Below are 11,798 nucleotides of genomic sequence, written 5' to 3' on the forward strand. Positions count from 1 at the left end.
GAATTTATAACTTAATCATACACATTTTATAGGGCGAATATTTAAAATATACAACATAGTAAAAGTAAAATATAAGTAATACAAAAAAAAAAAAAAATTATTTAGGATATTATTGTATATGTGCAAAAATGTATTAAATATAAAAAAGAATGCTCATAAAGAACAATTTTTATTTTTATATAAGTATTTACACTAATCAATAAACAAAATATTTCTATTTCATAATTTCCAATTTAATTTTTAAATTACTTAGTCTTTTTGGTAATTTTTTTTGCTTTTTTAGGCCTATTAGATTGACAGTACTTTGCTTCCATTCGAGCTACAAAACTATCCATTTGTTCTGCTCTTTCAGCTGATCGTTTTTTTATTGCCATAATTAAATCATTGGAATCATTTTTTTTCTCTTTTTTCATGTCTAATTCACATTGGGCTTCCTCTCTTTTGGCCTAAAATTTAAAAAAATGAATAAAAAAAATATTTTCAGTTCTGATTTGAATAATTTAAAATAATTATACTATGAGTATACTAACTTTAGCTAATCTTTTTTTCTTTTTAGAAGGCAGTTCATTGGTAAACTCCTCATACCTTGGCAAATCTTCTTCTTCAATTATTTTTTCTAATGCTTCCCTAATACGATCTTCTTCATATACTGAACTAAATGGAACCATATTAATGATAAAATCCATATCTCCTTTTCCTGCAAGATATCCTTTCTTAAGATCTCTCTTTTCATCATCGGAACCTAAATCATATTAAAAAATGATTTTTTTTATAAACAAATAAATTGTATATTAAATAAATACCTTTATACTTCAATTCATACTCTCTGATATCGTCATCAGTTATCTTTCTAAATATTGACCTCCAATATGTTTCCCATGGAAAATCTTCTGTAGCAGATGTAGGATCAATATCATCATCAACTGATCCTATAGGAAAAAAAGTTTTATATAATCATAGTTACTAATTAATGATTTTTTAATATTATGATATTTATATAATTTATAGTTAAGTTCTAATATATAATTTTTTACTTTATAAAATCATTAAGTGCCAGTAAGCAATAAATAAAGAGGTCAAAATTAATTATTGTACATCAGAAAATTATATATATATAAAATTAATTTAAAAATTAAACTATATTGTATTACATAAAATTATAAATGTAAAATTAGACCATACAAAATAAATACCAAAAAAAAAAATATTTAAAATAATAATGATAATAATACTTAGTGTATAAAATACTATATTATGTATAATTATTATGATTTAGGATTTTAAAAATTAGTATAATTATCTACGATATTACATAGCATTAAATAAAAAATAATATGTGTATTGATGACCAATTGGTACTTTAAGTATGACAAACATTAAATTCACAATAGATGTATTTGATTATTTTAGTGCTAATTTATAAAAACATAAAGAAACAATTTGATATTTTTTTACTACACAAATTAACTGATCTAAAATTCATATCATGTTATGCCAATTTAAAATTTCAAGTTTTTATCATATTTTAAACATTATATTGTATTTGTGAGTATATTTTTAACTTATATACTTCAAGGTGAATAGTATAATTTTTATACTCTTATTAATTATTAGTAATATACAAATCAAAACTTAATTTTAGCATTTAATTAACCAGCTATACGAATAATGTTTGTAGTTATTTATAGTTATACAACATTTAAAAATGGATGGAAATCAGTAAATAAGACAAATTTTTTACATATTACATCAAAACAAACTTTACGAGGCTTATAAATTGTATTTTAATTAATCAACTCAGTTTCTAAATTACAATTACATTGATCTGATTGTATTTTTAGAAACATGGAAATAATCAAGTTATAATTTTGATAATTAAAAATTGATATTATCTTAAAATCATATAATCATAATGTAGTAAGATCAAATAATGAAATTTAAGTACATCAACAATTAATTTTGGACAAATTGTATTTAATACAATATATACCTTACCAGTATCATTGTAAAGCTTCCTTTTATCAGCATCACTTAGTAACGCATGTATTCTACTAATCACTTTAAATTTTTCAGTGGCTTCAGGTTTATCCTTTTCATTAACTTTATCAGGATGGTATTTCATTGACAACACATAATAAGCTTTACGAACTACAAAATAAAAAGCAAAAATCAATTTAAATGTATATAGTTAGATGCCATAATGAAAGCACACAATATAATACCTTCTTTGTCTGTAGCTGTCTTGTTCGTTTTCAACACCTCATATAAATTTTCTGTACCAAAATATTTATTACAAAGTTGCAACAACGTTGTCATGATGGAAAATTAAAATTAGAAGTATAATTAAGATAGCGAAAAAATAAAAATTAATAACCAAGAACAACAACAGCTAAATGCTAAAAAAGTGTAAACCATATACCGAAAGATGACCAACGAATATTTAAAGAAAATATATTTACAAACAAGATGAACAAAATAACGCGATCGTGTAATCTTTGAATCAATTCTATGACCCAAATGCTTTAAAATGGCGGGGAATGATAACATAAAATTCTAACTTTGTTAATGATTTCGTTTAACTCTTCCATGAGACGGGTAAAAATATTCAAATATTCAAAGCAAAACAGTCTTATTACAATTATCATACATTATTGTAAGTGAGCTATAACCATAAGCGCAACAAGGGTAAAAAATCTGGAGGGCCAGATTCTACCAAAACTTAAAATAACCTGTAGATTATCCCTACTCTTATATACTATGTTAATATACAGGTGTAATCGATAGTAATTTAAAAAAAAAAGTTGTTATGCACATGCTCGAAATTAAATGGCCTAAAATTAGTTTAATTAGTGTAATAAGTGTATGACTAAGTTTGTTAGGCATCTAAAAAACCATAATTCAAATATATTTAATATGTGCAGAGTTACAAAGTGTTTCCAACTATCGATTACACACTGTATTTTTGATTCTGAGTCAAGTTGGATTTACTGAAATGTGTCTTTTTTTGTATGTAACACAATTGTGAGTTAAGTATGCTGTATGCGATATGCCATGTATAACATGGAATATTTATGGGGGGCGAGCCCCTAGTCCCCCCTTAGTTGCGCCTATGGCTAAACCCCATACCGCAAGTTGAGAAAGGCCATTGTGTTGTATAATTGTTGGCTAACAAATATGAAGTACTGTTTAATAAATTATTTGTGACTATACTACAATATACAAATATACTATACGTGTTTTAATTAATATTTATTACAAATGACTAAAACTTAATAAAAAAATGAAATTGCATTGAAAGATGAGTAAATAGAAACTGAAGTCTCATTGAAAAAATGTACCATATGTTGCTTATTAACAATATTAGAATAACTAAAGGCTGAGGCAATATGATTTTGTTTTTTGGAGGAATTTAGGAATTTATTTAAAGGTGAATTTTAAATTCACATATGTCATTGGTTTCAATCCTCTCTTTATTTTAATGAAAATTTATTTTTTGTTCTAATTTGTACGAAAAATATGGATATTTTTTTATTTTAGAAAACCTTTTACCAATACATCAATATAAAGTCTAAAGTATGTAAATGTATTGTAATGATGGAAATCCAAGAGGGGTGATTCACCCCCCCCCCAATATCCACCACTGCTTGAAGGTGGTAACTGGAATCTCACTTTTCAGCCCTTTCTAAAAGTCCTCAAAAATGTAATATCAAGCCATTGAAATAGATAAGAATATCCTTATCTATCTCGTTGTATTATACTATAGTGATAATAACTCTTGAATCATGTTTAAAAACGATCGATTATGATATGATTATTGATAGGTTCATGCGTAAATTGAACTGAATATCCAAACAGGTGTTTTAACTAGAATGAAACATGATTCAAAAGCAATCCATAACGCTTGTGTATAAATATTAAAATAATTGAACCGAATATTATGATCGGGCCTTTCACCCGGATCTTTTGAATGAACTAATTCAAACGAACCGAATTATTTTAATGACCCGTTCATTCCATCACTATTGGAGCACCAGTATTTCTTCAAGCAAATAAAAGCATTATATTTATCAATCCATAGTAGGTAATTTACTATATATTTTTTTTACTTTTGAATTTAATACACTTATACTTGCAATGTTATGTTGATTTATATAATATCTGAATCCAATTTTTTGCAAAATTAATAAAATTGCATTTTTTTTTTATAACTAATTTATCTTAAGTATTAATCCATAAAAATATATGCATTAATAGTAAACTTATTTCATTGAAAATTTCAATTATAAATTGATTCAAGAATAATCACTGTTTCAGAATACTTCATTTACAGTGTTGATTATATTATGGAACTCAATATGAATGATGAACCTGAAGTTCAAATTGGTACAGTTAATGATAACCTAAAACTTTGTAATACTGGTATGGATAATCATCATACCAAAAATAAAGAAATGGAATCATCAAATGAGTAGGATTACTATAAATAATATTTTGTTTTGTATAATATAAATGCTAATTCTTTCATTTTTTTTTTTCATACATAGAAAACGGAAAAATTATTTAAGTTGGGATGATTTTTTTATGGCAACTGCATTTCTGGCAGCTCAGCGTAGTAAAGACCCTGTAACGCAAGTTGGTGCTTGTATTGTTACTCTAGACAAAAAAATAGTTGGTACAGGATATAATGGAATGCCTATTGGTTGCAATGATGATGATTTTCCCTGGGGTAAAAATAATCCATCAACATTAGACAACAAATATACTTATGGTAAACAATTATATTTTATGTAATATCAATGAAATAATGTAATTCTTGTTAATTTTTTAATTTCAGTATGTCATGCTGAAATGAATGCTGTGTTAAATAAAAATTCAATGGATGTAAAAAATTGTTCCATGTATGTTGCATTATTTCCATGTAATGAATGTGCCAAAATAATTATTCAATCCGGTATCAAAGAAGTTGTTTATTTGTCAGATAAATACAGCTTCAAACCTCAAATGATTGCTGCTAAAAGAATGTTTAATGCATCAGGTGTAAAATTTAGACAACATATTCCATCCAATCAACGTCTAGTGCTCGATTTTTCAAAAATCAATTCAAATATGACACAAATGCCAAATACTCCAGAAAAATATGATTGCAAATGATAATTTTATTGTACATTTATCAATTATAATTGAATTACTTAAAAAAAAATGTTTATTAATTTAATACATGAGAACTACTATTCACACAAAGTTAACTTTGACAACATTGAGTATTATAATTATATGGTTAACTTAAGTTGTAGTAGTTAAATTTGATTGATAGAAAAATGTATTAAACAGGTGACACAAATATCACTTTTTTTAAAATATGCAAGCAGTAAAGCAATACTTCAAATGTAGTCAATGAGCATTCCAAATTGTTTGTATAAGCATTAATTAATCATTTAAATATATTTTAAATGCAACTTAACTAATGTCACATGAAAAAAAAAATAAAATAAATTTGTATTACACGTGTTAAAACCAGAAGTCGATGAAATGCAATTAATTTTCTAAATTAAAGTTGATAATTTAAGTTTTTTTAACAAAATATATTTTATTTATTTAATACAATGTATAATTTCTGGATAGAACAAAAAAATAAATAAACCACAATTTATAACAAACATAATTGATAACAAAAAATTCAAGTGAAATATATTTAAATTTAAAATACTGTACATGGTAAAATATATTGAATAAATTGTACAGGTTGAGTTGATACTTAAGACTGAAGAACTAATTCATTTGCCACTGAAACAAATAATTATAAGTAATATATTAGAAATTAATTAAGGATGGTTAACGTGTGATGGTAAACCACTAAAATAAATTGTTTCCTAATTAAGCAGACCCTCATAAATTTCTGTAATATTCTGAACACTTCTTTTGAAATACAAAATTTCATTCAAATTTTTATAAGAGCCTAACCTTAAATATATTGTCTTTACACTTAGTTTTCATTACATAAGTTTTAAACTATTAGAGTAATAATATAGAATAATAATAATGTGTGATAGTTAAATAGTAATCAAATTTCACTTCTGATCATAATGACCAATATACATTCAATATGTCAACCAAATCAATCTTACTTTATTTATTTTATTTTACAAATGTTTTTAATATTGGAAGTAAAAGTCATGTAAATGAATAATAAACTAAAGAATTATTTTGGATTGTAAAAATTAATAGATTGCTTAACAATGAATTGTTTCATTAATGATTGATAATGGATGTAAACCTAAAATCACTATTGCTTTTAGTATTTTCATACTATACAAACCTATTTATAGTTATCAAACTATCATGGTTTATCTAAAGTACTTAATAAGTCCTTTGAGTTTTAATATTGTTGAGGAAATAGGCGTCAGCAGAATTTTTTTCCGTGTATTTTGCATAGTAAATACGCTGATTTCTAAATAATGCTTAAATTATTTAAGTGAAATATGTAGGAATATGTTTTCAATTTGTATGACAATACTAAATTATTTTAGATTTTTTTTTTTTGATGATTACTAGAAAATTCGATAATGATAATTTTAACTACTATCCTATATTTTTAAATTATATATCTTTTTTGAAAAGGGGATGCAAGCATACTTCTTGACCTATCTCGCGGACCCCATGATTAAGAAAATTAAACTAAATTAAAAAAATCATATTTTAAGGATATTTTGATACTTCAAACAACCAGTTACTTAACTCTCTGTATATAAACTAATTTATATTTATTGGTCATGGTTTAACAGATAAAACTAAGTATCCAATTATTAAATCATACTTTTAATCCGGTACTCGTTCCCATGTTAACAGCTCTATCTGCTTCTTTATCGCGTTTTTGTTGTTCTTGTTGCATACGTTTTACACGTTCTGGATTCTTAATGCCTCGTCTTTCTTGTTCTTTCAAACGTTTTTCAGCTGCAGCAGCCTGTTGTTCTCGAGCAATTACCTATGCAATTTTATTCATATGTTAATAAATAAAAAATTTAAAAAAAATTTTTATATCTATTTACCAAATCTACTACATTTGAATTATTAGAACTACCACAGCAACACAACAACTTATAAATATTCCAACCCATGACTTAACTAGAAATGTTTTTAAAAGTATCAATTAATAATAAAAAAAATGTTTAAGCTATAAATAATTATTATGATTATATTTATATTTTATTTATTACCAAGAGAACATAATTGTTCTTATCATTTTACTTTAAATATATTAAACAGTATCAGTATACTTATATCAAATGGTCTATCCATCAGCTGCACCAGCCTTTAATAAAACAATTTCACATTATACTAATAAATTATAATAATAATAATAATATTTACCTATTAAAAGTAAGAATATTATAGGTTATTACTTAAAGACATCAAATATAAAGTTACTTGATTTAAGTGATCTGTTTTAGTTTTCCAGAAAATTTAAATATAATCTCATAAAACCATTCAAAATTATAATACACTTTTGAAAGTGATAGATCTTTTCTCAATAGTTTGAAAACTGATTTTATTTTATTATTATTATATTATATAATCTACTATAATATTAAATACAATCTTATTTACATGTGGAAGCATGTAGTCAGTGGTTCCCAACCGGTATGCCGCGAGCTTCCTTGAAGGGTGCCGCGATAAATCTATAAATTGTTTTATAATTATGTATTTACCAGCTTATTATCGATATTTGATGAAAATTGATCGAACTAATCGTAGATACATATAATATTATTTATTGTAAGTATGCCCGTCGAAGCCATCATGATCGATCGATTGTATTAATATATTTCACAATAAATAACCCTATAATAGAGTAGACTGTAAATAGTGTACATATATATACAGTGCTTGATTTGGCAAAATTAAAGAAGGGGGACTCTAATTGCTTAAAAAAAAATTCCGTCCCCAAAACTTGTTAAGTGTTATAATTATAACGTATTAATAGTAGAGGAGTCTGAAATTTCTAAAAATTAGAAGGGGCACTCCGTCCTCCTACGTCCCCCCTTAAGTCGAGCACTGTATATATATGTATATAAAATATGGTTCTCATAATATATGGATTGGTGTACCGCGATCATTTTGTTGGATATGAAGTGTGCCGCGTTGTTAAAAGGTTGAAAACCACTGATGTAGATACTATGTAGTCAGTGGCGTAGAAAGACCTGCTAGTGTCGCGTCCCGGGTATTTAATTACCAATAGTTTGGAATAAGTAGGTAATTGGAGGAATTATTAGGATATTCTGTTAGTACCATTGATTTATAATATGTATAGTATATTATAAAATTAATGGTAGTATTAACTTAGTACCATACGCACATGGAAACAAAGAGATGATAGTTAAGATAACCACATACGTGGATAAATTAAATCGTTTACATTATCATACATACGTCATCCCACACAAAATTCAAATAAATATTATCATTTTTCACATACACACACACTTGCGTCAATCACTATTGATATTGGGTATATAAGGGACCCGGAAACAAGGGTAAAGCTGACGAGTTCTAGCCAGGGGCAGCTCTAGAGCTTTGGTTTGGGGGGGAGGCAAGTTATAATTTTACAAAATCTTATAACAAAAAGAAAACAACAAATTTAAGCCGTCTATTTTTAAAGTTGGGAAAAATATCAATAATATGATCTATTTGATCTAGAATATCTACTTTATACATTAATTAGACATAATGCTGATAGTATATCTTCAGTCATCCTGAATGAAGCCAGGTTTTTAGTCTCCGAAGTGTGGAAAAACTTCTTTCAACTGTCATACCTCTATGGCTCTATCTACATATCTACTTGTGCGTGTCGTATGATAGTTCATATTATAATATGCAAGGCTGGGCAAGTTAACGATTTTTCTTAACTTGTTAAGTTAAGTTATTATTAAATAATAAAGTTAAATTGAATTAAAAGTTACTTGTATTTTTTTCGTTAATTCGTTAAGTTAAAAGTTAACTTTGAAAAAAGTAACTTAATTTAAAGTTAAAATTTTCTAATTTGCAAAAATAAAAAATTGTACACATAATATTAGTATTTATACGCTCAAAAAAATTACTGGGGAGATTTAAAATGATATATAAAAGTATTAACTAGCTAATTAATAACTATTAATAACTAATTAATTAATAAAAAAAATAATAAACTTTCACAGAAATATAATAAGCTAATAAAGTAATAAACTAATAAAAATATATTATTAATTCTAACGAGATGTGAACATGCTAGTTGAATAATGAAATTAAATTGGAAATTATGTTGTTGTTTTGTAATTGATCCCCCATCGACACTCGCTCTCATGGTATTTACTATTTTCACAGAATAATATATAGCCCATATAATAACTATAACTATTACATTTATTTTTCATATTATTTTCGTCTACAGGAAATTCACATTAAAATAATAAATTATAAATATACTAAAATCTTCATTTAATAATTTGCATTATTCTTTGTACTAAAATTGATTTAGAGTTAACACGTTAATCTTAAAAAAAAATAACTTACTAAGTTAAAAGTTAATTTGTAAAAAAAGTAACGAGTTAATTAACTTAATTTTAACTTTTAACTCGTTAATGCCCAGCCTTGATAATATGCATTTTTTTTAAACAATTGTTATATTAATATACCTTTTTTTATAAATACAGTATGGCCTTGGGGGGATTGTCGTGGCCCCTAGGCCCCACCTGGAGTCACCACTGATTCTAGCTATGCAACACTGAGCTGAACACCTTCACGGCAGTATATGAAATGATCTGGACTTAGACTCTCAACACTTTATTAAATTATTAGGACTTAGAATAATTTACATCATTTATTAAATTATTTGTACTTAGAATAATTTTGAATAATTAAATAAAATCACTTTTACACCACAATTAGGTAGAAGTAATTATTAATTAACATCCGCATATTTATAAGCGTTGAACAGAAGTGATACTGATTTACGGTTGGCACACAACAAAAATGACAATCTTAGATGACTTTAACCAATTAAAAATTTGATGTGATGATATTTTTTTTAATCTTTAATTTTACTAATTTTATTTGTAGAACACAATTTATAATTATTAGTTATTAATAGCCGATCATTTCCCATTGCCAAGCGTAGATAGGTTTTAATTTTAAATAAATTAAAGAATTTTAGTTTTAAAGAAAAAAAACGTTCATCGGAAGCAGTTTTTACATGCAAACTTAAAAGAATATTTATAATTTTAAAAGTTTCAGTAAAAGCTTCAGGAAGTTCATTTAAAATTTTAGAAATAGAAAAAAAGGAAGAACTCTATCATTTAATAATATCGACAAGTTAATATAAAAAATGGTTAATGAAAACGTATTGAAATAATTTTAGCGAGATTAATGACAAATATATTTTTATTAAAAAAGAATACAGATTCAAAAGAAATGCTTAGTAATTTATGTTTGATAAAGAATTTTATAAAACTTCTGAGTATATAACATTGTTTGTTTTATCTCCTGTTGAAATTAAAATCGTTATATGATTCGGATCCCCAGTTCGAGAAAATCTCACGTATAATTGTCCATGTGAAAAGCACTCTGTTCGAAGATCTACGTCAACGAACCTGAATGTTTGACCTTGAGTTTTGGTTATAGTATTTGCAAAAAAAAGTAGTTTGAAAGAAAACGGCAAATCAGATGGAATCATGGGAATTATTGGAATAAATAAAATTTCTCCTTTCGCTGGTTCTGTAAGAATGACGGCTTCTAAAATATTATTTCGCAACGATTTTATTTGTAATTTTGTACCGTTACATAAGTTCGGTGGTTAAAGATTACGTAATAATGTAATTGGAGCACCAATTTTAAATTTTAGCTTATAAGGAGGAAATCCCAGAGGAGAAAGAGAATTAAGAAATTCTTGTAGATAAAGAATAGCATCATCTGTTGATGTAACTGTATCAATAAATAGATATTCACTTGGGTGTCCATCGAATTTTAGAAGGATGATATCATTGATTTCTTCTGCTGTTAAATTTCTCAGAGAGATAATAGCTCTTTCACATAACCACTGATAAGATTTATTGGACAGTTTAAAAATGTCAGGATAAACTGGAGAAATCAACTCTTCCACATTATTTACCACACATCCAATCATGTGATTGACAGAAACGTAACCTTTTTCATTTTCGAAAGATCCATTTCCAATTTTCAATAACTGTGCTGGAAAAATATCGTCCCCTCCGCATAAATAAACTCTCATGTTTGTTCGCAAATAAAGATTTTCAAAATTGTTCCATACAGGGGAAGATTTTAAGCAAGCATTAACGAAATGCTATCAAATTTTGGTTACATATTTTCGCAGTTTTTTTTTAGATATGAAATAATTTTATATGTTTCAATAAATAATAACTGATGATTATTAAATTATATAATAGACAGTATATATAATATTATTATTAGGGCTCGGAACTTAATGCACATGTACAAATATGCACTTCATTTTTTTTAACGCAAAAATGTTCATAAATAAAGATATTTTATTAAATATACTAGTGGTCCCTATTTCACGTGTACACGTTTTAACGTATTCACGTAAAATTAATTTTCGGAATTATTAAACCATGTACTTAAAAAATCCGTATACACGTGTAATTAATTCACGTATTCACGTGTTAAAAAGTCTTAATATTCACTTCTTCATTGTTACATATAATAATTAGATTTATCCCAGGGTTGAGGAATATTTATTTTCATAAAGATATATAATAATTAATTATAATAAATATAAATATATAAAA

The 11,798-nt window shown here is 25.8% G+C and overlaps 3 protein-coding genes across 5 annotated transcripts; 1 reads left to right on the top strand and 2 right to left on the bottom strand.

The window, feature by feature from the left end:
• Positions 1–205: 205 nt before the first annotated feature.
• On the bottom strand, positions 206–2,503 carry LOC112682341 (dnaJ homolog subfamily C member 9-like). Its single transcript, XM_025552901.1, has 5 exons — positions 2,223–2,503; positions 1,996–2,148; positions 804–929; positions 531–742; positions 206–446 (listed from the first exon to the last, which is right to left on the bottom strand). The coding sequence occupies exons 1-5, from the start codon at positions 2,314–2,316 to the stop codon at positions 246–248; spliced, it is 786 nt and encodes a 261-aa protein (XP_025408686.1). The 5' UTR covers positions 2,317–2,503; the 3' UTR covers positions 206–245.
• Positions 2,504–3,770: 1,267 nt separating this feature from the next.
• On the top strand, positions 3,771–5,241 carry LOC112682338 (deoxycytidylate deaminase). 2 transcript variants are annotated; one of them, XM_025552897.1, is made up of 4 exons: positions 3,771–4,081; positions 4,315–4,468; positions 4,545–4,768; positions 4,835–5,241. In XM_025552897.1, the coding sequence occupies exons 2-4, from the start codon at positions 4,344–4,346 to the stop codon at positions 5,149–5,151; spliced, it is 666 nt and encodes a 221-aa protein (XP_025408682.1). In that variant the 5' UTR covers positions 3,771–4,081; positions 4,315–4,343; the 3' UTR covers positions 5,152–5,241. The 2 variants fall into 2 exon arrangements, with proteins under 2 accessions (XP_025408682.1, XP_025408683.1); XM_025552898.1 differs by having other exon boundaries at positions 3,771–4,077.
• Positions 5,242–5,662: 421 nt separating this feature from the next.
• On the bottom strand, positions 5,663–7,480 carry LOC112682351. 2 transcript variants are annotated; one of them, XM_025552919.1, is made up of 5 exons: positions 7,369–7,480; positions 7,215–7,309; positions 7,047–7,122; positions 6,815–6,982; positions 5,663–5,784 (listed from the first exon to the last, which is right to left on the bottom strand). In XM_025552919.1, exons 3-5 carry the CDS (start codon positions 7,113–7,115, stop codon positions 5,770–5,772), a joined length of 252 nt encoding a protein of 83 aa, XP_025408704.1. In that variant the 5' UTR covers positions 7,116–7,122; positions 7,215–7,309; positions 7,369–7,480; the 3' UTR covers positions 5,663–5,769. The 2 variants fall into 2 exon arrangements, with proteins under 2 accessions (XP_025408704.1, XP_025408705.1); XM_025552920.1 differs by lacking the exon at positions 7,215–7,309 and having other exon boundaries at positions 7,369–7,392.
• Positions 7,481–11,798: the final 4,318 nt, after the last annotated feature.

Source organism: Sipha flava, unplaced genomic scaffold (assembly GCF_003268045.1).
Source record: "Sipha flava isolate LNK unplaced genomic scaffold, YSA_version1 202_pilon_pilon, whole genome shotgun sequence".
Classification (NCBI taxonomy): domain Eukaryota; kingdom Metazoa; phylum Arthropoda; class Insecta; order Hemiptera; family Aphididae; genus Sipha; species Sipha flava.

Excerpts from the sequence above, each read along its gene's own strand:
- LOC112682341 (XM_025552901.1), bottom strand. The coding sequence starts at position 2,316 with ATGACAACGTTGTTGCAACTTTGTAATAAATATTTTGGTACAGAAAAT. Across the intron at positions 2,149-2,222 it reads GACAGCTACAGACAAAGAAG|TTCGTAAAGCTTATTATGTG; the intron begins GTATTATATTGT and ends TTTATTTTGTAG. Across the intron at positions 743-803 it reads GTATGAATTGAAGTATAAAG|GTTCCGATGATGAAAAGAGA; the intron begins GTATTTATTTAA and ends AATATGATTTAG.
- LOC112682338 (XM_025552897.1), top strand. The coding sequence starts at position 4,344 with ATGGAACTCAATATGAATGATGAACCTGAAGTTCAAATTGGTACAGTT. Across the intron at positions 4,469-4,544 it reads GAAATGGAATCATCAAATGA|AAAACGGAAAAATTATTTAA; the intron begins GTAGGATTACTA and ends TTTCATACATAG. Across the intron at positions 4,769-4,834 it reads AGACAACAAATATACTTATG|TATGTCATGCTGAAATGAAT; the intron begins GTAAACAATTAT and ends TTTTAATTTCAG.
- LOC112682351 (XM_025552919.1), bottom strand. The coding sequence starts at position 7,115 with ATGGGTTGGAATATTTATAAGTTGTTGTGTTGCTGTGGTAGTTCTAAT. Across the intron at positions 6,983-7,046 it reads ATTCAAATGTAGTAGATTTG|GTAATTGCTCGAGAACAACA; the intron begins GTAAATAGATAT and ends AAAATTGCATAG.